Source organism: Carcharhinus amblyrhynchos, chromosome 10 (genome assembly GCF_965287045.1).
Source record: "Carcharhinus amblyrhynchos chromosome 10, sCarAmb.v2.hapA, whole genome shotgun sequence".
NCBI classification, from domain to species: Eukaryota; Metazoa; Chordata; class Chondrichthyes; order Carcharhiniformes; family Carcharhinidae; genus Carcharhinus; species Carcharhinus amblyrhynchos.
Genome location: NC_137333.1, coordinates 47,639,579 through 47,664,933, shown reverse-complemented (window position 1 = coordinate 47,664,933; position 25,355 = coordinate 47,639,579). Strand labels below are relative to the sequence as shown.

At 41.9% G+C, this 25,355-nt stretch overlaps 1 protein-coding gene across 1 annotated transcript in view; it reads left to right on the top strand.

Annotated features, from left to right (window-relative positions):
- The window catches only part of LOC145349369 (deuterosome assembly protein 1-like), a 131,538-nt gene that overhangs the window by 45,894 nt on the left and 60,289 nt on the right, over positions 1-25,355 (top strand). Inside the window, exons 7-8 of the mRNA XM_080197885.1 lie at positions 8,169-8,402; positions 10,610-10,755. Coding sequence (XP_080054011.1) covers positions 8,169-8,402; positions 10,610-10,755 — 380 coding nt within the window. The remainder of the gene's footprint in view (positions 1-8,168; positions 8,403-10,609; positions 10,756-25,355) is intronic.

The following is a 25,355-nucleotide window of genomic DNA, read 5'->3' as shown; positions in this document are numbered from 1 at the left end:
TAGATAGAGTGAATGCAAGCAGAGTTTTTCCACTGAGGCTAGGGGAGAAAAAAACTAGAGGACATGGGTTAAGGGTGAAGGGGGAAAAGTTTAAAGGGAATATTAGGGTGGGGCTTCTTCACACAGAGAGTGGTGGGAGTGTGGAATGAGCTGCCAGATGAAGTGGTGAAAGCGGGCTCACTTTTAACATTTAAGAAAAACTTGGACAGGTACATGGATGAGAGAGGTGTGGAAGGATATGGTCAGTGGGACTAGGAAGAAAAATGGTTCGGCACAGCCAAGAAAGGCCAAAAAGCCTGTTTCTGTGCTGTAATGTTCTATGGTTCTAGGGAAAAGATACAAAAGGGTCCAAAGGGGTATTTTTTTTCACACAAATTGCGGTGAGTGTCTGGAATTAGTTGCCAGAGATAGTAGTAAAGACAGGTACGATTTTGTCTTTTGGAAAGCATTTAGACATTTACAATGGTAAGGTGGGTATGGAGGAATATGGGCCAAATGTAGGCTATTGGGAAAAGCTTAGTGGTAAAACCTGGATGGCATGGACAAGTTGGACCAAAAGGCCAGTTTCCGTGCTATAAACTTCTATGATTCTATGACTCTGTGTTGTGTAGATCTGTACCAAGTTTTCAACTCTACCTCAGTCAAAAACATAACAACATAAGAACATAAGAAATAGGAGCAGGAGTAGGCCATCTAGCCCCTCAAGCCTGCCCCGCCATTCAATAAGATCATGGCTGATCTGTCGTGGCTCTGTTCCACATTCCCGCCCTCTCCCCATAACCCTTAATCCCCTTGCCTATCAAAAACCTATCAACCCGCGTCTTAAAAATATTTAGCGAGGCAGCCTCCACCACTTCAACGGGCAGAGAATTCCAGAGATTCACCACCCTTTGAGTGAAGAAGTTCCTCCTCAACTCCGCTCTAAACCGCCCCCCCTTTATCTTGAGGCTGTGCCCTCAAGTCCTACTGTCCTTTCTGAGCGGGAAGGGCTTCTCCACCTCTATCCTATCCATCCCATTCATCATCTTATATGTCTCAATGAGATCTCCCCTCATTCTTCTAAACTCTAACGAGTACAAGCCTAGTTTATTCAGCCTCTCCTCATAGTTCAACCCCCTCAACTCCGGTATCAGCCTAGTAAACCTCCTCTGCACTCCCTCCAAGGCCAAAATATCCTTGCGTAAGTGCGGCGACCAAAACTGCACACAGTACTCCAGCTGCGGCCTCACCAGTGCCCTAGACAGCTGCAGCAAGACCTCCCTACTTTTATATTCAATCCCCCTCGCTATGAAGGCCAGCATCCCATTCACCTTCCTGACCACCTGCTGCACCTGCAGGCTGGGTTTTTGCGACTCATGCACAAGGACCCCGAGGTCCCTCTGCACCGTCGCATGCTGCAGTTTTTCGCCACGTAAGTAATAGTCCTTCCTACCATTATTCCTACCAAAGTGGACCACCTCGCACTTGCCAACATTAAATTCCATTTGCCAGTTCCTGGCCCATTCGCCCAGCCTATCTAGATCCTTCTGCAGACTCTCCACACCCTCCGCACAATTTGCCGTTCCACGAATCTTGGTGTCATCAGCAAATTTCGACACCATACACTCGGTTCCCTCCTCCAGACCATCTATATAAATGGTAAATAGCTGAGGCCCCAGCACCGACCCCTGGGGCACTCCACTAGTCACCAACCGCCAATCCGAATAGCACCCATTGACCCCCACTCTCTGCCTCCTATTTGATAGCCAATCCTCTATCCACGCTAACACCCTACCCCCAACTCCATGCCCCCTGACCTTCTGTAATAACCTCTTGTGAGGCACCTTGTCAAACGCCTTCTGAAAATCAAGAAACACCACATCCACCGGCTCTCCTCTATCCACCGCCCTAGACACATCCTCATAGAACTCCAATAAATTCGTCAGACACGACTTCCCCTTAATGAAACCGTGCTGCGTCTGCTCTACCAAACAATTCTCCTCAAGATGCCTCGCTATTTTCTCCTTGATCACGGATTCTAACATTTTACCTACAACAGACGTTAAACTAACCGGCCTATAATTCCCTGCCTTTTGCCTGCCACCCTTCTTAAACAACAGCGTAACATTAGCCGTTTTCCAATCTTCTGGCACTTCCCCGGAATCCAGCGACGTTTGGAAAATAATCACCAAGGCATCCACTATCACCTCCGCCGTTTGTTTCAGAACCCTTGGATGCATTCCATCCGGTCCTGGGGACTTGTCCACAATCAGTCCCTCCAGTCTGTCGAGCACTGCCTCTCTAGTAACAATAATGTCATTCAGGCCCTCCACTCCTACCATCTTTCCATCGCTAACACCCGGCAAATTATTCACGTCCTCCTCCGTGAAGACGGAAACAAATTATTCCGATGGTTAAAAAGGATCGTAGGAGGAGAGATAATCAGTGTGGATAACGAAGGAGGTAAAGGAAAGTGTTAAATTAAAAGCGGATGCGTTTAGAGTAGCTAAGAGTAGTGGGAGAGAAGAGGATTGGGAGAGGTTTAAATGTCAACAAAGAATGACAAAGAAGTTGATAAAGGAGGGTAGGATAAACTATGAAGCTGGGCTAGTGCTTTATATAAAAAAGGATAGCAAGAGTTTTTATAAATATATAAAAAGGAAGAGGCTGGCTAGGGTGAACGTTGGACCCTTAGAGGATGAGAGGGGGGACTTAGTGGTAGGGGATGGGGAAATGGCTGAGGCCTTGAAAAAAACATTCAGCGTTCCCAAGGGCATGCCCATCAAAAGCGTAGATTTCCTGGGCAATTCCCATGTAAGTCCATGTTTAGGGACCTCGGTGGGGCCATGCTGCACATCTTCCATCATACATCTGGTCCTCGACAATCTAGAGCTTTCTAAAGTAGGCTGGGCCCTTGAGATAAGCAGCTGAATCGGTTGTAGCAGAATTAGAGTGCAATCTTGTCTTTAAAGATCCTGACTCCTGTGATATCCTATCCTTGACATCTGGAACCATCTCCTAAAAGCATAAGACTGTAGAATCCCTACAGTGCAGAAGGAGGCCATTTGGCCCAACAAGTATGTACAGACTCTCCGAAATAGAATCTTACCCAGATGCAAGCCGCTCCCTATCCCCATCACCCTGTACATTTACTATGGATAATCAACTTAACCGACACAAGGGGCAATTTAGTATGGCCAATCCATATGAGCTACACATCTTTGGACATTATGGGGCAATTTAGCATGACCAATCCCCAAACTTGCATATCTTAGGTCTGTAGGAGGAACCAGAGCACCTGGAGGAAAGTCAGTAACAAAGCGGCCATCTTGAACTGTTCCAGTCTATTTAGTGCAGATATAACCTGCAGTGCTGTTAGGAAGGTTCCAGGAATTGGACCCAGTAACATTGGAGGAATGGTGGTTTATTTCCATGGCAGAATTGTGTGTGATTTGGAGAGAAACTTGCAGGTGGTTTTGTTCCTATGCATCCACTGCCTTTGTCCTTCAAGTTTGTGGAGCATACAGAATTGAATGGTTTTGTCGAAGTGAATTGTTATAGTGAATCTTGGAGATGGTACACACTGCTGCCACTGGTGCTTGGTAGTAGAGGGAATTAATGTTTAAATTGGAAGATGGGGTGCAAATTAAGGAAGCTGCTTTGTCCTGGGTGGAATTGAGCTTCTTGAGTGGCGGCACTGCAATAGAAACCACATTCATACAGGCAACTAGAGAGGATTCCATTATTCTCCTGACTTGTGCCTTGTATTGGTGAACAGCTTTTGGAGAGTCAGGAGGTGAGTTACTCACCACAGAATTCCCAGTCTCTGGTTGGTCTAGTTCAATTTCTGGCCAGGCTTTTAAGAGTGGAGATTCAGCAATGGTAATGCCATTGATTATCAAGGCAAGATGGTTGGATTCTCTCATGTTGAAGATGATCATTATCAGGCATTTGCATGGTATGAACACTGTCCAGGTCTGCTGCATATAGACATGGACTGCTTCAGTATTTGAGAGTTGCAAATCCTACAGAACATGGTGCAATCATCAGTGAACATCTCTACTTCTGACCTTCTGGTGGAAGGGAAGTCATTGATGAAGCAGCTGAAGATGGTTTGGCCTAGGACACTACACTGAGGAACCACTGAAGCAGTATCCTGGATTGATTAGCTTTCAACAACTACAACTACTTTCCCTAGTGCTTGATATGACTCCAACCACTAGATTGTTTTCCCTAAAGTCCATTGACTTCAGTTTTATTAGAGCTGCTTCAATGTTTGGCATCTGACCTATTGCGATCAGCTCTTTTTCCCATGTTTGAACCAAGAGTGTAATGAAGTTGAAAGCTGAGTCATCAGCAGCTAATTGTTGTGTAACTCCTGTCTGATAACATCTTCGAATGGCATTTTCCATCACTTTTTAGACCATTTCCATTTCGCCCTGAGGTCTTAACTTATGGTGGGTCTGGGATGTAGAATAAGAGAACATTGAGATAACATTAATCTTAAGAGAATAAGGACAAAGAACAAGTTAAAGCTTCCTTGCACAAGGAGTTGTGAAGCTGAAGAATGTACTACTTGAGTTAGTTCTTTCTGCTCCTGAAACAAGAACCGTGTTAACCTTTAAGAATAGACTAAATAAGTGTTTGGGCAAAAAGAGAATGAAGAGATATAGGAAGAGGTGATCATGGCTTCAATGACATCCCTGACTCCAGATATTTGAGGTCTCACTTTCAGATGTTAACTCGACTTCCTTCCTCTTACAACTCTTTTAGGATCACCACCCATCCACTGGTTCTTGAAGTACAGTCACTCTTTCCCCCAACACCCACTCTTATAGTCATCAGCACTGCTGCTCTCATGGCTACTTCCAACTCTTACAGAGACCCACGGTCCCTCTTCCCCTCCGCCACCCACTCCCTGACACTCCCCTTACTATCCAACCGCCCCCCCCCCCCCGCCCATACAAGGCTATATTGTCTCTTATTTTATTTCCTAAGTGTTGGTCACCCTGGTCAGTCCATGTCCTTAAAGGATGATGACTGCTGTTACTGATGATGAATCTTTGGAGAAAACAGAAAGATTGTCAATAAATTGTAACATATATCAAGTTACAGCAGAGGTTACAGCATCTCGATTGTAATCCTTCATGTTTCAACCCATTGCACAAACTGATAACCTCCCATCCATTGAGCTCCTCACAGTCTTATTGTGGTATTTAATGGAAACAATGGCAGGTCTTACCTGCCAATTTGATAGCCATTGAGATTTCTACATTGCTTGTTTTCAAGAAGGCCCGCCACATTAGGTGCCATTAATTGGGCAGCAGCGGGGCTTCCCCACACTATGCTGGCAGGTCATCATTGTTTGGCAATGCCATTGAGAAAGCAGTGGCTGTTGCTGATACTACACCAACCCTAAGCCTAGGATCAACATAGACCAAGGCACAGTTGAGTGATGGGAGCGGGGTCACAAGATTGTAGTCATGAAGGAGAAGGGTCAGCAACAAAGGCGGGGGGGTGGCTTTTAACCCTTCCATTTCTCAAAGCTGAATCCCTCAAACTGGCACTAAATTCCTGACAAGGAGGCAGGTGAATTAAAATGTCCCCCAATACCAGTCATGCCATGGGGAAGGGTATTAAATTGCATGCTTAACTCCAAAAGTTTGTTGAAATTTTTGTTAAAATTTTCATTCCAAAATTCCCACTTAATCATTCTCTCAACAACATACCCCCTCCCCTACCCTCCAACTAACGCAGCATGAACTCCAGCCTCTCCATGGCCAATGGATTTGCACCCCTGGTTACTTTACATACTGCTCAATCATAATATGCCCTTAACAACTGGCATAAAAATGCCAACCAAATGCTCCACCACCGATCCTCCACCTCCCCTGGGCATTATGGGCCCTCTTCTTGTGGGAGGAAATGGAAAAATAGGGATTATCCTTTTAGATAGCATTGTGTATTCCCAATTGGTGCCATATCCTGAATTGCTTTACTACAGCATGATTCCTTGCTCCAGTTCCCTTCTCAAATGCCACCTTCCAGTTGTCCAAATCTATTATGCAAGGTAAGAGGTTCCTTGAGTAAGTGGTATGTCCGATGGGTGTTGAATGACTATTTCCCTATTTCCCATTCATTTGCATCCTCATGCAATGCAAAGTGTATTTTAACAACATTACCTCTGTTTTGTTACACAAAACGCTTGTATCCAATCAAGATTAATTTTCATAATTAGTCAGGGCAAACGCCATGAAACCTTTTCTGAATCAAATAAGACTATTTTAGAATAGGACATTTTAGTAGCTACAAAATTTCTGCAGTTTTGATTTTAATTTCTTTTCAAGTATTACCAGGTTGAGTCATGCAGCACTATGCTACTGTTGAGAAGTCATTTTCTTTTATATGAACAAGACTACTGATTTTCCTTGTCATTTCAAGTTCACACAATCGGAACTCATGCATCTTTCTGAGTTTTATCATCTTTCCCTATCCCTCTTTCTCTGTTGCTAATTTTTCTCTTTCTAAATCAATTTTCTTAGTTATATATTTTTTTCAATTCTAACCAGTTGCACTTGATCACTTTGAATCAAAGAAGATTTCGCTTCTTGTACTTTTAGTTGAAGATGAATTATATTCATAAATTAATAGCCAAATCATTGGGTAGGAACTACAAATGGAATAGCAAAACCAACAAAGATATTTCCTGGAGTTACCAACCAGTTTACTCTGCCGAAAGGGAACCAATTTCAGCTACTCAGTTCTTTCAAGCTCAGATCTTCTCCAGACAGAATTCCGGCTCCTTTCCTTCATGGACTTGGTTGATTCTCCACAGGCAGCAGATTCATGGGTGTTTCCCATGCAATCTTCCATACAATGGCATGCTTTAAAAAAAAAGTTCTCAACTTTCAGTTCCTGTCTGTTGTACTCGCATGGATCTACCCAAACCATCTTTATCTCCACAGGGTATGATGGCTTTTGGGTATTCAGTCACTCAGAATCATAGAATCCCTACAGTACAAAAGGAAGTCATTCAGTCCATCAAGTCTGCACTGACTATCTCTGACAGACTACCTCACCCAGGCCCTTTGCCCCACTCTATTCCCATAGCCTCAGATATTAAGCATTGCTAATCCATCTAATCTACATGTCTAGGGACACTAAGGGGCAATTTAGCATGGCCATCCACCTAACTTCCACATCTTAGGTCTGTGGGAGGAAAAACCGGAACACCCAGAGGAAACACACGCAGATATGGGAAGAATGTGCAAACTCTACATAGACAGTAACCCAAGGCCAGAATTGGTCCCTGAGGCGGCAGTGCTAATCACTGTGCAGAAATGAAATAAACATGGGCAGCAGTCCTAAATGTACTTTCTGACCACTCAGGAATCCAGCTCCCCTTCTGCCTTGCTGACCAAATCCTCTCTGCAGTTGTTTGCTTTTTGCCTGCCATATGGCCTCCATATTTTCACTTACTTCCTGACTGCTTCCAAATCTTGGTCGCATGGACAACTATTTCTTATTAACCAAGATTATAATTGGTCCCTTTACAATTGATACAAACTCCAAAATAACCTATTCAAACAAATTAAAAAAAAATTATGGATTTCCCAAACAACTTAATGGGATTACAAATTTTCCTTACTATTACTGCTTGTGGATCAAAGGCCGTCACACTTTATGGAGCAGTACATTGTGACTCAAGCATAGTAACAAGCGTGCTTAATTTATGAGCTATATTGAGAGCTCATATTGCCAGCAAAATCTCACTAAATGTTGCAGCAGTAATTACAGAGTTATGAATAATTTTGTCTTTATTCAGCTACTGCTTTCTTTTGTGCCTGAGGGTATTTGTTAAATTGCTACTTGTGATGTACTAAGTTTATGTAACAGAACAAGTATGGTTGAATATTTTATTTCACTGAGTGTTACTTCTCTGACTGAGTGAATGCTCTTTAGGATATTGTGTCAATTGATGTGTATGTTTGCATTGGCAGCAATTCATTTTTGTTCTTGTACATAGTGCATGCCAGTGTGTGAATGTGATCTTGTAAATTGCATATATTGTTCATTATTGTTAAAATTAGAATTCATTCTTTATCATTATGCATTTCTTTTAAAGCAAGTGTATTTTTATCCTTCCAACTGAGAATTTTAATTGATGACTTTTGCTTTCAAATTAACAGCCAGAAAATTCTGACACCTATTGGAATAGCAGGAAGCAGATAGAGCTATGTGAAGCGGAAATCAAGTATCTAAAGAATTGTGTGGAGTGTGCTCAAGACACCATAAAGAGTGATGAGGCTATCATTGAACAGCTGAAGGTTACAATTGAGCAAAAAACCACAAATGAGGAAATGTATCAGAAAAATCAGCAAAATCTGTCAGAAGAAATGAAGTGTTACCAAAGGAGATGTCAGGTATTTGGACATATGGCAAATACTGGTTGAAACGATATACTAAATTTATCTCCTTAATAACAATCAAAGCAAAAGAAAATAAACATAGAAACATAGAAAATAAGAGCCATTCAGCCCTTTATGCCTGCCACATTATTCAATAAGTTCAGGGCTGATCCTCTATCTGAATGCCACACTCCAGTGCTCTCTCCGTACATCTTTAAAGTTCAGAAATCTATCTGTTTCCTTAAATATGTTCAGTGAATTGGCTTCCACAATCTTCTGTGGTAGAGAATTCCACATGTTCACCATCCTTTTGAGTGAAGAAGTTTCTCCTCATCTCTATCTCAAATGGGCTACCCATTATCCTGTGACCTCTTATTGTAGATTGCCCCACCAACCAGAGAAAACGACATCCCTGCATCCAGTCTGTCCGGCCCTGTCAGAATTTTATACGTTTCAATTAGATCCCCTCTCATTCTTCTAAATTCCAGTGAACAAAAACACAGTCAACCGAATCTCTCCTCTTACCAGAATCCTGCCATGACATGAATTGGTCTGATGAACTTTCGCTACACTCCCACTATGGCAAGTATACGCTTTCTTAATTAAGAAGACCAAAACTGCACACAGTACTCCAGATGTGGTCTCAATCAAGGCCATTTCCAGCTGCAGTAAGACATCCTTGCTCCGGTACTCAAGTCCTCATGCAATGAAAGTCAACATAACATTTGCCTTCCTAACTGCTTGCCTTACCTGCAATCTTACTTTCAGTGTCTAGTATACAAGGGCACTCAGTTCCCTTTGCAGATCAACGTTTCCGAATCTGTCATCCTGTAAATAATACACTGCCATTCTTTTTCTTCTTCCGAAGTGGATAATTTCATATTTATCCATGTTATATTGCATCTGCTATGTATTTACCACTCACTCAACTTGTCTAAATCACTTTGAAGACTCCAAACATCCTATTCACCACTCATGTTCCCACATCAACAAACTCAAAAATATGACATTCAATTCCCACATTCAAGTGATTGATATATCCTGTGAATAGCTGGAGCTAATGCACTGAACCCTACGGGACCCCTCTAGGTCATATCCAGTTTGGTCAATTACCATCGTCAGTCTACTCTCAGTCATCAGCAGCGTGATGGAAGATGATTTTAACAGACGTTCCAATGTCTGGAACTATGCTTGGCTTATAGGAAGTGTCTGTGTTTGTTAAAGACCAATCACTTCAGTCCCAGATCCAGGATATTGTTGCAGGAGTCCAGAAATCTGTTTCCTTAAATATGTTCAGTAAATTGCTGTTGAATTTGCCCCAGTTATACTGCAGGGTGGATTAAGCAACAATAAATAACTGTTTAACGTGACAGTTCCATTTGTCCCAAAGTTGAATGGAAGTTGAACAAACTATAAATATATATATGTAAAATTTAATTTAAGATGTGCTCATGTGCAATTAGCTGCAAATGTCTAATGAATGACTGTATAAGCCAGCAATGCCCTTGATAGGTCAGAGGTCCATCTACGCAGGCTGGAAGATAACCTGTCTCCAACAAAATTTAAAATAGCAGACGAACCTTAATGTCATTGACAGCCACTGTTTATATTTGACAGTGGGAGCACTGAGTCTTTGGAAGGATCAATTGAAAATACTTCTGAACGAAATCTTGATGCCATTAAAGGCACATCAAATGTAGGGTAGATTTTCCAACTTCCTGTTTATGGCAAGGTATATTGCCATAAAAACAAAAAATTCTGGAAAAACTCAGTAGATCTGGCAGCATTTATGGAGAGAAAAATAGAGTTAATGTTTTGAATTCAATAAACACTTCTTCAGAACTGTTACTTTTTCTGAAAAAGAGTCATATTGGACTTGAAACATTAACTGTTTTTCTCTCCACAGATGCTGCCAGATGTACTGAATCTTTCAGGGTTTTCAATGTTTATTTCAGATTTCCAGCATCCACAGTAGTTCAGTTTTATTGAAATAATGCAAGCATTCTCTGTGATTTTCATTTCAATGAAGAGTGCTGACTGATTTTCCACTGCGTTCTGGTGACAGACAAAAAGCTACTTTCCTGTATTTATTTTAAACCATTACCTCTGAAGGTATGTTTTCAATGGAGCGCAGCCATGTAAAGTAAATGAGAAGTTCTGAAAGGGATCTTGGGGCACAAGATGGTGATCAGAGTCAAGTATATTTTTGTTTGTGTATCTAGAAAATGGAATCAGAAATTTCAGAACTACAGATTGAATTGCAGTCACGTGATGATCTACTGCAAGTGACTGACATGGAGCAGAAAGAACTGCGCAAGGAGCTAGCCAGGGTCAAAGAATCCATAATGCATAAAGATAGCGTCATTAGGTGAGTTTGTACTGGTCAGTACACTGTCACGGGGCCAATTCTGCAGAACTGTTTAAAATTATGCTTGTTTTATTTTGATGTGTGATGAGTGTAAAAACAAAAGTCATATTTTCACTTGCTTCAATCTTCAAACTGCTTGAAACACTTGCACAAATGTTGGAAAGTGAACTGCAACAGAAAACAGTTGATTAATTTCCTGTTACATCAGGCACTTAAGGATATTTCTGTAATTATTTGATTAGAATATGGTTGGGTGATATAGAAATAGGTTGATATGTCCATCTTCCATGCCAGCTCCTGCTATTTCTCTGCTTCTGGGCATTCACTCGGTCTAGCCAGAAACCTGTGTAAAAGTAGTCTGCTGAGCAACGAAAAGGTTTTTCCGAACATGCTAAATTGAAAGACAAAAGGGGGAGGTGCGATTCTTCCAAAAAAAACTAAGTGTAAATTTGCATAAAAACTGGAGGAAGTCGCGCTGATTTTATCAGCGGGAGTTTCAAAATGAATCTCCCACACTCTTTGCACTCCAGAGTGCACTAGAACAAAGAACAAAGAAAAGTATAGCACAAGAACAGACCCTTCAGCCTTCCAAGCCTGTGCCAATCATGATGCCCTCACTAAAAAAAATCTTCTGCCCTTACTCAGTCAGTATCCTTCTATTTTCTTCCTATTCATATGCCCATCCAGATGCCTCTTAAATATGGCTAAAGTGTCTGCTTCTATCACATCCATTGGCAATGTGTTCCAGCCACCACTCTGCATGAAAAACATTCACTGCACAGCTCCCTTAAACTTTTCTCCTCTCACCTAGAAACTGTGTCCCCTTGTAATTGACACTTCCAACCTTGGAAAAAGCCTGTTTATCTACCCTGTCTATGTCTCTCATTTTGTAGACCTCTATCAGGTCTCCCCTCAGCCTCCAATCCTACCATAAATTAGTCCAAAAATTAAGGGGGTGGGGCCTATTCCCCTGGAGAGGCTGGAAGCATAGCGCTGAACAAGTCATTGTGCATGATCTATCAGTGCTGAGATCAGCGCATACTTAGTAGGCCCACACTGCCGGCCTCTTGATCGCTGTGCAATTCTCCCATGGCCTGTTTGCTGGCCTCCCCAAACATGCCTGGGCTAGCCTCGATCTCCTCCCGCCCCCAGCCTGCCTCAATGCCTCTCCTCCGCCCCAACACAGCCCCTATCTCCTGATTTCTAATTAATTTCCCCTTTCCTCACCAAAATTCCTCCCATCCTATAATCTTTTACCTTTGCATCAGCAATAACTAAGCTTTCACATTTTCAATATGGCCTTCTTCCACTAATTATCTGTTTGCCTTTCCCAACCTTAGCTTTCCCTAACCTAAACCATCCCTAGATTTCATTATTACACATGGGCTGGAATTTTACTATCCAGTCTGCCACAGGATTCAGAGTGGGCAGGGGATGGATCACAGAAAGGTCACTAGACCTTGAGTGGGATTTCATGGTTTCAGGACGATCGAAGATGTAAAATCCTGCCCTTGGTCACGAATGTTGCCATAGTATTCCTGATCAACTTCTTATCTCTCTATGCTTGCCTGGGTGCTCCACACACGTTTCCTGACCTTGATTAGGAGATACTCCAAAAAAAAGCCCCTTTTGTGACTGGGACCTGTTGACTCAGCTTGCAAAAAATTAACACTTCTGTAATTTTTTTTCATAAGTGTTTCATTTTAACCATCAATACCCATGTCCCATCAAATCCCAGATGGGTCTCAGTTCTCTCGACTTCCTGATATAACAGTCTTGCTTCAGCCACAGGGTGTGTCAAAGGATTCAAGTGTCCAGTAAGATACTTATAAAGTGCAGTCATCATAGTTATATAAGGAAAACCAGCTGTCAATTTGCACACAGTAGGGTCCTAAAAGCAAGAACATATTAACTGAAGGAGAAATATTTGTCAAGACATGGGAATTGTGTCAGGCAACTATTTACATCTGATAAAGGAGTTTTAATTTAATGTCTCATGTAAAAATAACAATGTAGCACTCTCTCGGAACTGCACAACATTAATGTCAGAGCCTTGACTATTTGTTCACACCCTGGAGTGGAAACCTTTCTCATCCATCACCACAAATTGCCTTCCTCCACCTCTACTCCTATCTCTTAACTTTTGCTTCCAAGATTATGCTTAGATAGGAGGGAAACTATTCCTGTTTGTAAAAGAGTGAAGAACGAGAGGACACAGATTTACAAAAGAAGCAAATACAATGTGAGAAAAATCTTTCACATAATGACTGGTTGGTTCTGGAATGCATTGCCTGCAAGTGCGGAAGAGGCAGGTTCAATCAAAGTATTCAGGATGATGATTTGAATAGAAACAATGGTCATGATTTTCTGGCCACATTGTACCTGGCACAGATTGCATTGGAGTGGATCAGGTCAGGTCGGAGAATTGTGTGTGAGGGGTCGAGCGCATTCAGCGCCAGCGTGAAACTCCATTGCGATCCTCCCAGCCACTGTGCCTGGATCAGTAAGGGCGGGGACTAGGTAAACATACTTAAATAAGCATTTATTTAAATATGCTAAGTCCGTTTAAGATTCTCTCTGCTCCAAAGATTCTCCAACCCTCAGGCGAAATGGGAATCTAGTGAGAAACGCTACTGGGGTGGAATTTTCCCGTGCCATTTTAGATGACAAAACCAGTCAGCATGAATCAGACTGCAATTTTCCCACAGTTGGTCATGTTTTGGGAGAATGGTGAGTTTTGCGCTGGTTCTGAGAGGGGCAGGGCCTAAACATGCCAGCAAAGCCAACTTCACAGATTTTGGGTTTCCTTTTCAAAGGGCAACCCAATCTCAAAGTTAAATTAAAGTCTCCCTCACCCTCCCCCATAGATTCCGGGGACACCCCCTTCCCTCATTGAAAGGATATTTCCCCACCCCCCCCACCAACAAAGATCACAAATGGGATCACTTTCTTACCCCCTTCCATGCCCCCTTCATACCCCAATTCACGTATCCCGCAGTTCAATTCACGCAGAATTGAGAGGTCTGTCCCAGACTAGTTAAGCAACATCCTGACATGGTTATATCCACCAAATCATATTATATAGTCAACACCCCAGACTCATACATCACCATTTGTGGCTATGCCCTGTCCCAATGACAGGCTGGAACTGCCAAAGATGGCAGCATATGGTATACAATTGGAAATGAGTAGTCCTGGGAGTCCTCAACATTGTCTCCAGACCCCATGAATCTTGTGTTACTGAGGTAAACATGGTCAAGAAAACCATCTGCTGAATATAACCTTGTTCCCTCCCTCAGCTGATGAATCAGTGGAGGTAATACAGTGAAGGTTTGCCAAATTGATCTCTGGGATGAGGGGGCTGTCCTGTGATGAGAGACTGATGAAACTAGGCTAATGTTCTCTGGGGTTTAGAAGAATGAAAGGCAATCTCATTTAAATCTACCAGATTCTGAGGGAGCTGAAGGAGATAGAACTTACCAAGCCTGCTTCATTCAAAGTGTTGCAAATTTTTGGAATTCTCTATTCAAGATGGTTGTGGGTGCTCCATCACTGAATTTATTTCTGGCTGGGACAGACTTTTGGTCTCTCAGAGAATTAAGAGGTATGGGGTGTGCACAGGAAAATGGAATTGAAACCCATGATCAACCACGTTTGTATTGAATGGGGTATCAGGCTAGATGGGCCATGTGGTCTACTCCAACTCCTATAAGATAGGTTCTTGTATTCTTATGTAATATTCAATGTAGAACACAATTTGGAAGTTAACAAGAGTAGAACATTTGATTAAGTGTGACACCAAGGGAACCCTGGAAAAACTGGAGTCAATAGGAATCGGGGGAAAACTCTCCACTGGTTGGAGTCATACCTAGCACAAAGTAAGATGGCTGTGGTTGTTGGAGATCAGTCATCTCAGCTCCAGGATATAATTGCAGGAGTTCCTCTGGGTAGTATCCCAAGCTCAGCCAACTTCAGCTGCTTCATTAATTACCTTACTTCCATCATAAGATCAGAAGTGAAGATGTTCACTGATAATTACACAATGTGCAACACCATTCACTACTCCTCAGATACAGAAGCAGTCCATATCCAAATTCAGAAAGATCTGTACAATATCCAGGCTTTGGCCGACAAGTGTCAGGCAGTAACCATCTCCAACAAGAGAGAATCTAAGCATTGACCTGAAATTCAAAGGCATCCCCTACACTGAGTCCCCATCATGGGGGTTACCATTGATGAGAAACTGGACTGGACTAGCCATTTAAATAGTGTGGCTACAAAAGCAGGTGAGTAACTCATCTCCTGACTCAGCAAATCCTTTCCACAATCTACAAAGCACAGGTCAGAGTGCGATGGATTATTTTCCCTTGACTGGATGAGTGCAGATCCAACAACTCAAGAAGTTTGGCACCATGTAGAACAAAGCAGCCCACTTGTTTGGCACTCTATCCACAAACATTCACTGTCTTCACCACTAATGCACAGTTGCAACGGCAATGTGCCGCATCTACGCGACGCACTGCAGGAACTCACCAATCCTCCTGAGAAAGCACCTTCCAAACCGATGACTACTACCATTGAGAAGCATAATGTAGCAAGCACATGGGAATACCACCACCTGGAAGTTACCTTCCAAGCCATTTACCCTCTTGACTTGGAACAACATCATCATTCCTTCACTGTCACTGTGTCAAAATCCTGGAACTCCTTTCCTAACTACACAGTGGGTGTACCTCCACTGTATGGAATCAGTGATTCAAGAAGACAGCACTCTACTATCTTCTCAGAGGCAATTAGGGATGGATAATGAATGCTGACCTAGCCAGCATAGTCCATATCCCTTCAATGAATAAAAAAAAATCACTGCTGACTAAGTTCGATAATTCCTAACAAACAGATGTACCAGACTGGGGCTGCGAGGTGAGACAGCCAACAAGATGGAAAAACCCACCTGACCTCTCCTTCAACAATCTACCTATTACTGATACAGCTGCTCATATAAGTATTGATATAAATAGGCATCACACAGACCAAGTCCCACCTTCACTGAAGATACCCTCCATCATGTTATGTGGCAGTATTAGCATGCTACATGGGATAGATTAAGAGCAGATCTAGCAGTTCGAATCTGGATATCCATGGGGTGCTGTGGTATCTCAGCAGCAACAGAATTGTATTCAGCTACAATATTTAACTAATTGCCCAGCGTGTCTGTGTCTCTCTCTCTCTCTCTCTTTCTCTCTCCCTTTTGCCACCAAGCCAGGGAATCAAACCTGACGCTTGTGGGACAGCATGCCAGGTGCAGTAGCAATACTAATACTGAGGTACCAACCAGATGAAGCTACAACGCAGGACTATGTATGTGCTAAACAATGGAAGGAGCATATGGTAAATGGAATAAGGGATCCCATAACTGCCAAACAGACAAAGTTCTCCAGCCCTCCTATTTTATATTAATAAAATAACCTATGAAACATCTAATTGAAAGATGTCATTCCACAAATATCTCCCTCCTCAATGATGAGGGAAACCAGCACATTGGTGCAAAAGACAGGAGTGAAACTTTTGCAACCATCTTCAGCCTGAAGTACCCAGTAGATGTTACAGCTTGGCCTCCTTGGAGGTTTTCAGCATCACAAATTAGTTTTCAGATAATTCCATTCAGTCCACTTGATTTCAAAAAGCAGCTGAATATATTGAATACAACAAAGGTATAGGTCCTGATAAGATCTCAGCTGTAGTACTGCTGTCCAGTGCTCCAGAACAAGACATGCCCCTAGCTAAATTGTTTCAGTATAGTTACAACCTAGGCATCAACATAGCAATGTGGAAAATTGGCCAGGCATGCCCTGTCCACAAAAAAGCAGGACAAGTCCAATCCAATCAAGTATTGTCCCATTGAGGATTGAGTCTACTCTCAATCATCAGTAAAGTGAGGGGAGCTATCTTTGATAGTGCTATCAAAATTATTCAGATGAGTGGCTAAGATTCAAATTTTAAGATTCGAGATTTGGGAAGGTGATTTTGAGTGCTGCTGCTTCATTGGTGGATAAATCCCAAATCAGAACACAACATCATTACAAAATCGAACACTATGGATGTTGGAAATTTGAAATAAACACATAAAATGTTGGAAATATTCAGCAGGTCAGGCAGCATCTATGGGGAGAAATGGTCCTGAAGAAAGGTTATCAAAATATTAACAGATGTTGCCAGCCCTATGTATTTCCAACATTTTGTATTTTATTTACCACACTATTAACATTTGCAGCTTGAGATAAATCTTGGCACAGTTTAGTACAGTTGAAAGCTCAAGCTTATATTGGATCACAGTCAACTGAAACCTTATATATTAAATGATTTCATTTATTTGGCTGAACATTGCTGTTGCAGATTATCTGATGACTGACTCTTTTTGCGGTGTCTGTTGTCTTAATTTATTAAGCATTCATGTTATATTTGTTGAGATAACTTATTTTCAATAGCAGCAATTGTTTAGGAAAAAGATGTAATCTCTCATCATTTTGAAAAGAGACCTCCAATGGTAGAACAGTTTACAACGTGCAACTGATTGAATGGGGGATCTCACCTCTAAATGCTGACAAGTAAATAAGAACATAGAATTTTTTCTGTGACCGAAGGAAACTACATTTCCTGCCTATTTTGTTTTCATGACTGAAACAGAATGTTAATGTAGATTCTTTAATGAGAAACTAATTTTTGTATCATACAATCTGTTAAGCAGGATTGACAGAAAATCTATTCTGATGCTCATGTTAAGAAAGCAGCTGTTCACATTTCAGCTGAAAAGAATAATATTGTAAAGTAAAAATAAGAAACCAAATCATATTAATAGGAATTGCAAAACACAAATCTAGAATCTGTTATTTTTTAATTTATTTGTATTCATATATGGGATGTGGATGTCACAGGCTAAACCAGCATTTATTGCAGTCCCTTGTTGCCCTTGAGAAGGTGGTAATGAGCTGCCTCCTGAACTGCTGCAGTCCCTAATGAGTAGATACACCCAGAGTGCTGTTGGGGGGGATAGTTTCAGGATTCTGACCCAGTGACAGTGAAGGAATGGTGATACAGTGCCAAGCCAGGATAGTGAGTGACTTGAAAGGGAATTTTCAGGTGGTAGTGTTCCCATGTGTGTGCTACCCCTGTCCTTCTAGATGGCAGTAGTCATAGGTTTGGAAGGTAACATTTAAGGAACTGTAATGAGTTCTTACAGGGCATTTTGTAAATGGTACACAGGGCTGCAATTGTTCATCAGTGATGGAAGGATTGAATGTTTGTGGGAGAGATGGCAATCAAGCAGACTACTTTTGTCCTAGATGATGTCAAGCTACTTGAGTATTACTGTGACTGCAATCATCCAAGCAAGTGGAGAATGGTTCATTAAACTCCTGATTTGTGCCTTCTAATGTACAGGCTTTGGGAGACAGGAGTGAGTTATCCATTGCAGGATTCCTAGCCATTGGTCTGCTATGGTAGCCATAATATTTATACAGCTAGCCCAGTTCAGTTACTGATCAATGATAATCCCCAAAATGTTGGTAGTTGGGGATTCAGCGATGGTAATGGCATTGAATGTCAAGGGGGTAATAGTTAGATCGTCTCTTGTTGGAAATGGACATTTCCTGGCATTTGTGTGACACAAATATTACTTGCCACTTGAAAGATCTTGTCCAGATCTTACTGTTTTGAGACATGGACTGCTTCATCTGAGGAGTCATGAATGGTTCTGGATGTTGTGCAGCTATCAGCGAACATCGCACTTATGATTTTATGATAGTAGGAAGGTCATTGATGAAGTCGTTGAAGATGGTTGGACTTAGATCGCTATCTTGAGGAACTCTTTCATTGATGTCCTGGAGCTGAGATGATTGACCTCCAATCACCACAACCATCTTCCTTTGTACCAGGTATGATTCCAACCAGTAGAGAGATTTTCTCCTGATTCCTATTGACTCCAGTTTTGCTTTAACTCCTTGATGTCATACTCATTCAAATGCTGTCTTGATGTCTAGGGCAGTCAATCTCATCTCTGGTGTTCAGCTCCTTTGCTTATCTTTGAACCAAGGCTGTAATGAGATCAGGAGCTGAGTGATCCTGATGGAACCCAAACTGAGCGTCCATGAGCAGGTTATTGCCAAATAAGTGTCGCGTGACAGCACTGTTGTTGACCCCTTCCATAACTTTACTGCGACCAAAAGTAGACTAACAATTGGCTAGGTTGGATTTGTCCTGTTCCTTGTGTACAGGATATCCCTGGTTAATTTTCCACACTGCCGGGAAGATGCCAGTGTTGTAGCTGTACAGGAACAGCTTGCCAAGGGGTGCAGCAAATTCTGAGCACAAGTCTTCAGTACAATTGCCAAATATTGTCAGGGCCCATAGCCTTTGCAATATCCAATGCTTTCAACCATTTCTTGATATCATGTGCAGTGAATCATACTAGCTAATGACTGACATTTGTGATGCTGGGAAACTCTGGAGGAGGCTGAATGGATCATCCACTCAGCACTTATGGCTAAAGATTAATTTGATTTTATTTGATTTGATTAATTATTGTCACATGTATTAGTACACAGTGAAGAGTATTGTTTCTTGCGTGCTATACAGACAAAGCATACCGTTCATAGAGAAGGAAATGAGACAGTGCAGAATGTAGTGTTAGAGTCATAGCTAGGATGTAGAGAAAGATCAGCTTAATGCAAGGTAGGTCCATTCTCTGGCAGCAGAGAAGAAGCTGTTCTTGAGTCATTTGGTACATGACCTCAGACTTTTATAATTTTTTCCCCACGGAAGAAGGTGGAAGAGAGAGTGTCCGGGGTGCATAGACTCCTTAACTATGCTGGTTGCTTTGCCATGACAGTGGGAAGTGTAGAATGGTCATGAATGGGAGGCTGGTTTGCATGATGGATTGGGCTACGTTCACAACCTTTTGTAGTTTCTTGCAGTCTTGGACAGAGCAGGAGCAATACCAAGCTGTGATACGACCAAAAAGAATGCTTTCTATGGTGCACCTGTAAGAGTTGTAGCTGATATGCCAAATTTCCTTAATCGTCTGAGAAAGTAGAGGCATTGGTGGGCTTTTTAAACTATAGTGTCAGCATGGCAGGGGGGTGTGACTAGGACAGGTTGATCCTAAAAACTTGAAGCTCTTGACCATTTCTACTTCATCCCTGTTGATATAGACAGGGGCAGGTTCTCCACTATGCTTCCTGAAGTCGATGACAATCTCCTTTGTTTTGTTAACATTGAGGGAGAGATTATTGTCGCCGCACCAGTCCACCAGATTCTCTATCTGTTATAAAAGTTTCTACAAATATATAAAATGAAAAAGAGTGGCAAAAGTAAACATTGGTCCTTTAGAGGATGAGAAGGGGAATGTAATAACTGGAAATGAGAAAATGGCTGAGGCATTGAACAGGTATTTTGTGTCGGTCTTCACAGTGGAAGACACAAAAAACATGCCAAAGATTGATGACAGGAAGGCTATGGCAGGTGAGAACCTAGAAACTATCGAAAGAGGTAGCGTTGGGCAAGTTAATGGAGCTGAAGGTAGAAGTCTCCTGGTTCTGATGGACTGCATCCCAGGGTACTAGAAGAGATGGCAGGAAAAATAACAAATGCACCAGTGGTAATTTACCAAAATTCGCTGGACTCTGGGGTGGTTTCTGCAAATTGGAAAACAGCAAATGTGACGCTACTGTTTAAAAAAAAAGTAGACAAAAGACAGGTAACTATAGGCCGCTTAGCTTAACTTCTGTAGTAGGGAAAATGCTTGAACCTATCATCAAGGAAGAAATAGCGAGATATCTGGATATAAATTGTTCCATTGGTAAGACGCAGCATGTGTTCATGAAGGGCAGGTCATGTTTGACTAATTTGGTGGAATTCTTTGACATTTTACATGTGCAGTGGACAATGGCGAACCTGTGGATGTGGTGTATCTGGATTTCCAGAAGGCATTTGACAAGGTGCTGCATCAAAGACTGCTACATAGGATAAAGGTGTACAGTGTTATGGGTAATATATTAGCATGGATAGAGGATTGGTTAACTAACACAAAGCAAAGAATAGGGGTAAATGGATGTTTTTCTAGTTGGCGATCAGTGACTAGTGGTGTGCCTCAGGGATCAGTGTTGGGACCACAACTGTTTACGATTTAATAGATGATTTGGAGTTGGGGACAAAGTGTAGTATGTCAAGATTCACAGATGACGCTAAGATGGGTGGAAGAGGAAAGTGTGCAGAGGACACTGAAAGTCTGCAAAGAGATATAGATGATCTAAGTGAGTGGGCAAGGTCCGGCAGATGGAGTACAATGTTGGTAAATGTGACATCATCCATTTTGGTAGGAATAACAGCAAAATGGACTATTACAAAAATGGTAAAAAAAATTGCCATGCTGCTGTGCAGAAGGACCTGGGTGTCCTTGTGCAGGAATCTCAAGGAGTTGGTTTGCAGGTGCAGCACATAATTAAGAAGGCAATTGAATTTTGTCCTTCATTGCTAGAGGGATGGAGTTTAAGAACAGCGAGATTATGTTGCAGATGTATAAGGCGCTGGTGAGGCCACACCTGGAGTACTATGTACAGTTTTGGTCTCCTTACTTGAGAAAGGATATATTGGCACTGGAGGGGGCGTAGAGGGGATTCACTAGGGTTGATTCTGGAATTGAGAGGGTTGGCTTATGAGGAGAACTGAGTAGACTGGGGCTATATTCATTGAAATTCAGAAGAATGAGGGAAGATTCTGATAGAAACATATAAGATTATGAAGGGAAGAGATAAAATAAAAGCAGGGAAGTTGTTTCCACTGGCGGGTGAAACTAGAATTAGGGGGCATAGCATCAAAATAAGGGGAAGCAGATTTAGAGCTCAGTTGAGGAGGAACTTCTTCACACAAAGGGTTGTGAATCTGTGTAATTCGCTGACTAGTGAAGCAGTTGAGGCTACCTCATTGAATGCTTTTAAGGCAAGTGTTATCGGACAACAAATTTTATGAAATTGGGCACACAAAATGGAAGCAAACTAAAGCTACCCTCAGAGCCCTCCACTAAAAAAATCACAAAGTAACAGACACCGATCAGTAGGCAAGAGCATGCTTTTCGCATGCAAATGAGGGCTAGCACATAAGGGAAGTTGGACAGGATGGCACCTACAGGAACTAAATTAAAAAACACATCCCCGCCCCATCAAAATCAGCACTTCTAAACAGTCAAACAACCCACGGAGACACCTAAAATTAGCATAGTCAAGGAAACGTCCCTGGCCCCTCAAACCTCTTTTGAGATCAATGACACACCTATGGTTCAAACCCCAGAGATTCTAGACCATTAATAACCAATCAGACAAAAATGATTAACACACACTTAAAACAATTGCTCCAACACTCGAAAACATCGAGATAGGATGGCTGAAGTCAAATACTGTAAATAAAGGATTAGCATTTGAAATGCGAAGTTCAGGTATAACTGTAGCCCATTGTGGGGGAGCCTTTAGAGCACTTTCGGGACAGTCCGATTGTATGTCCTGACTGTGCTTCTCCGTCGACGTAAAAGAAAATAAAGCTGTGCCGTTATTGAACTTTAACCTGAGTCCATAGTGGTCGTTTCGCCCACTCGCGCTAACACAAGGATAGATAAATTTTTGAACAGTAAAGAAATTAAGGGTTATGCTGAGTGGGCAGGTAAGTGGAGTTGAATCCACAGGAAGATCAGCCATGATCTTATTGAATGGCGGAGCAGGCTCTTGGAGCCACATGGCTTACTCCTGCTCCTAGTTCTTATGTTCTTATCTCATTCCAGTACTCTGTCTCGTCATGGTTTGAGATATGACCCATTTTGGTGGTGTTGTCAGCAAACTTGAAAATCGAGTTAGAGGGGAATTTGGCCACACAGTCATAGATGTAAAAGGAGTATAGTAAGGGGCTGAGGAAACAGCCTTGTGGGATATGGTTTTGAGGATGATCGTGGAGGAGGTGTTGTTGCCTATCCTTACTGATTGTGGTCTGTCGGTTAGGAAGTTCAGGATACAGTCACCCAGGCCACGGAGTTTGGTGATGAGTTTCATTGAATAATGGTATTGAAGACTGAGCTGTAGTCAGTAAATAGGAGTCTGACATAGATGTCTGACATAAATAGGAGTCTTACTGTCACAAATGCTTCAGCTTTATCTTTTGCATTGCTGAGTTGGGATCTTCCATCAGTGAGGATAAGGATGTTTGTGGAACCTCACCCTCCAGTGAGTTGTTTAATTGTCCAAAACTATTCATGGCTAGATGTGGCTGGACTGCAGGGCTTAGATCCAATTCGTTAATTGTGGATTAATTGTGCATTTCATTTAGTTGTAACAAATGTTTCATTACGTATCTTAACAATAGAATCTATAAGATTTATTTTATAAATGGAAGCATGTAATACTCCATTGTGGAATAACAATAGGTCAGTTTTCTTGGTCCTTTTTAAATTATTACATCTGAAATTTAAGGGATTGCAAGACTTGCCATGAGTTCCTTCAAAATAACTGTAATGTTAGAAAGGCTTGCACATTCTTGAACTGTACAATTTAGATGTTTGTGGGAATCATGGACTACATTATTTCAAATGTGTAGTTTCTAGACATGCTGAAGATGTTGTTTTTCGGATGAGATGTTGAATGATGCCTCTTCTGCCCTCAGTGCTAGAAGATCCTATGACAGTATTTTGAACAGGGGAGTCCTACAGATGTCCTGGCCAATCTTTATTCCTCAGTCTACACTATAAAAAGCAGACTTCTGGTCATTATCACACAGCAGTTTGTGGGAGCTTGCAGTATTCAAATTGGTTGTCATATTTTTTAAATTACAACAGCTTTTACACCTTTAAATACTGCATCATCTATAAAACATTTTGAAATAAATTGTACAAGGCACTGTATAAACGCAAGATTTTTCTTTATAATTTACTGATTTTTACGTATTTTTCTGTAGGCTATTGGAACAAAGTTCACCCATTTTGGTAACTGGTGAGCTAATCAACCTTGAAATGGAATATAAAAGCTCTTTGAAACATCTTCAGGAAAGCAGTAAAAATGAAGCAATGATGCAGTCAGAGATCATGAGGTTAAATGCAGAGTAGGTAAAATATTGTGATTGAACTAATTCAAAATAAAATTCTGGACAGAATGAAACATTTAATAGCAGCTTATTTTGTGTCCCTCTGAACACTGATTACCCTTGAGAAGGTCATGAGCCGCTGCCTTGAGCACAGCAATCCCTCTAGTGTAGGTACATCCAGAGTGCTGTTAGGGGGTATGTCCCAGGATTTTAATCCAGTCACAGTGAAAGAACAGCAAAACAGTTCCTGCTGTGTTATTGGCTCTTAACACAAAAGTATCAAACACAATGACAATGGTTGCTTTCTAAACAGAGGGCCCAATTTTACCATTTTGTCTGTAAGTGCTGAATCTGGGAGTGATCCAGATCCAACTTGCAAACCTGTTCTCAGGCGCTCCCATACTCACTCAGCCTGAAAAAAATCAGTGATTCTGAATCACGCTGCAGAAGCTTTTGGGTGGGACTTAACACGCCTGAAACACTGCTGCTCTGATCAGAGCCTTCAACTGCACATGCAGAGGGAAAAAAAACGCTCCTCTGCCACATCGCTCCAGGCCGCATAAAGTGGCCTGGGAGCAATGGCCCCCACATACATTGGCCCATCCCCACAACATAAATGTCCACCATTTCCAATCACACCCGCCACCCCCACCATACTACCCAGACCGATCACAGCCCCCTGCCACACTTGCCTCCTACCAATTGGACGCAAAGTGGCAATGGACATCCCCTCCCCCCCACCAGAGAGTGATCTGACCCTCCTGCCCCCCTCCCCACCAGAGATCCATCTGGCCTGTCTCCCTCCTCCTTCCCACCAGAGAATGATCTGCCCCTCCTCCCTCCTCCTAGTAGGGAGGAGGGGCAGAGTAAGAGTAGTCAGCACACATTTTAAAAAATGTTCATACATGAGCAACTTTACTGAGTATTTAAAAAAGACTAACAGGATTTGTAGATCAGATTTGTAAAATCGATGAAAAGTTATTTTGTGTTCAAGGCTTTTGTTAAATAACTATTTGCAGAGCAAATGGAAAAAGCAATAAAATAGAAAGCTAGCATACAAAAAAACACAAAACTATGATGAGGGTTTAAATGGTAATACTCAGATTGGTGGCTGTAGGAATTAATGTTCCAGGAGGAATAAAGTTGTGATAACTTCCTTTCAACATTTACATTAAAAAATGGAATCAGGAAGCAGACAGGGAATTTCATTAAGTACAAACAAATCCAGATGGGGGAGAACAACCAATACAGAGGACGAGTGCAATAAAACTCCGAAATGCATTAATAATAATTAATAAATGTGCACAGTGGACATTTCAATTACATTAGCTTCAATGGCTAAGAATCAGGTGCTTCACGTTGGCCAGGACAAAAGGTTTCCAAATTATTTCTTGGAGTATTAGCGTATTAGCATCTGAATGGGATTGGTGTTCTTTGGGTGGAGAGGGGGATGAGGGCTGTGATCAGGGAATAGATTCATTAATCGC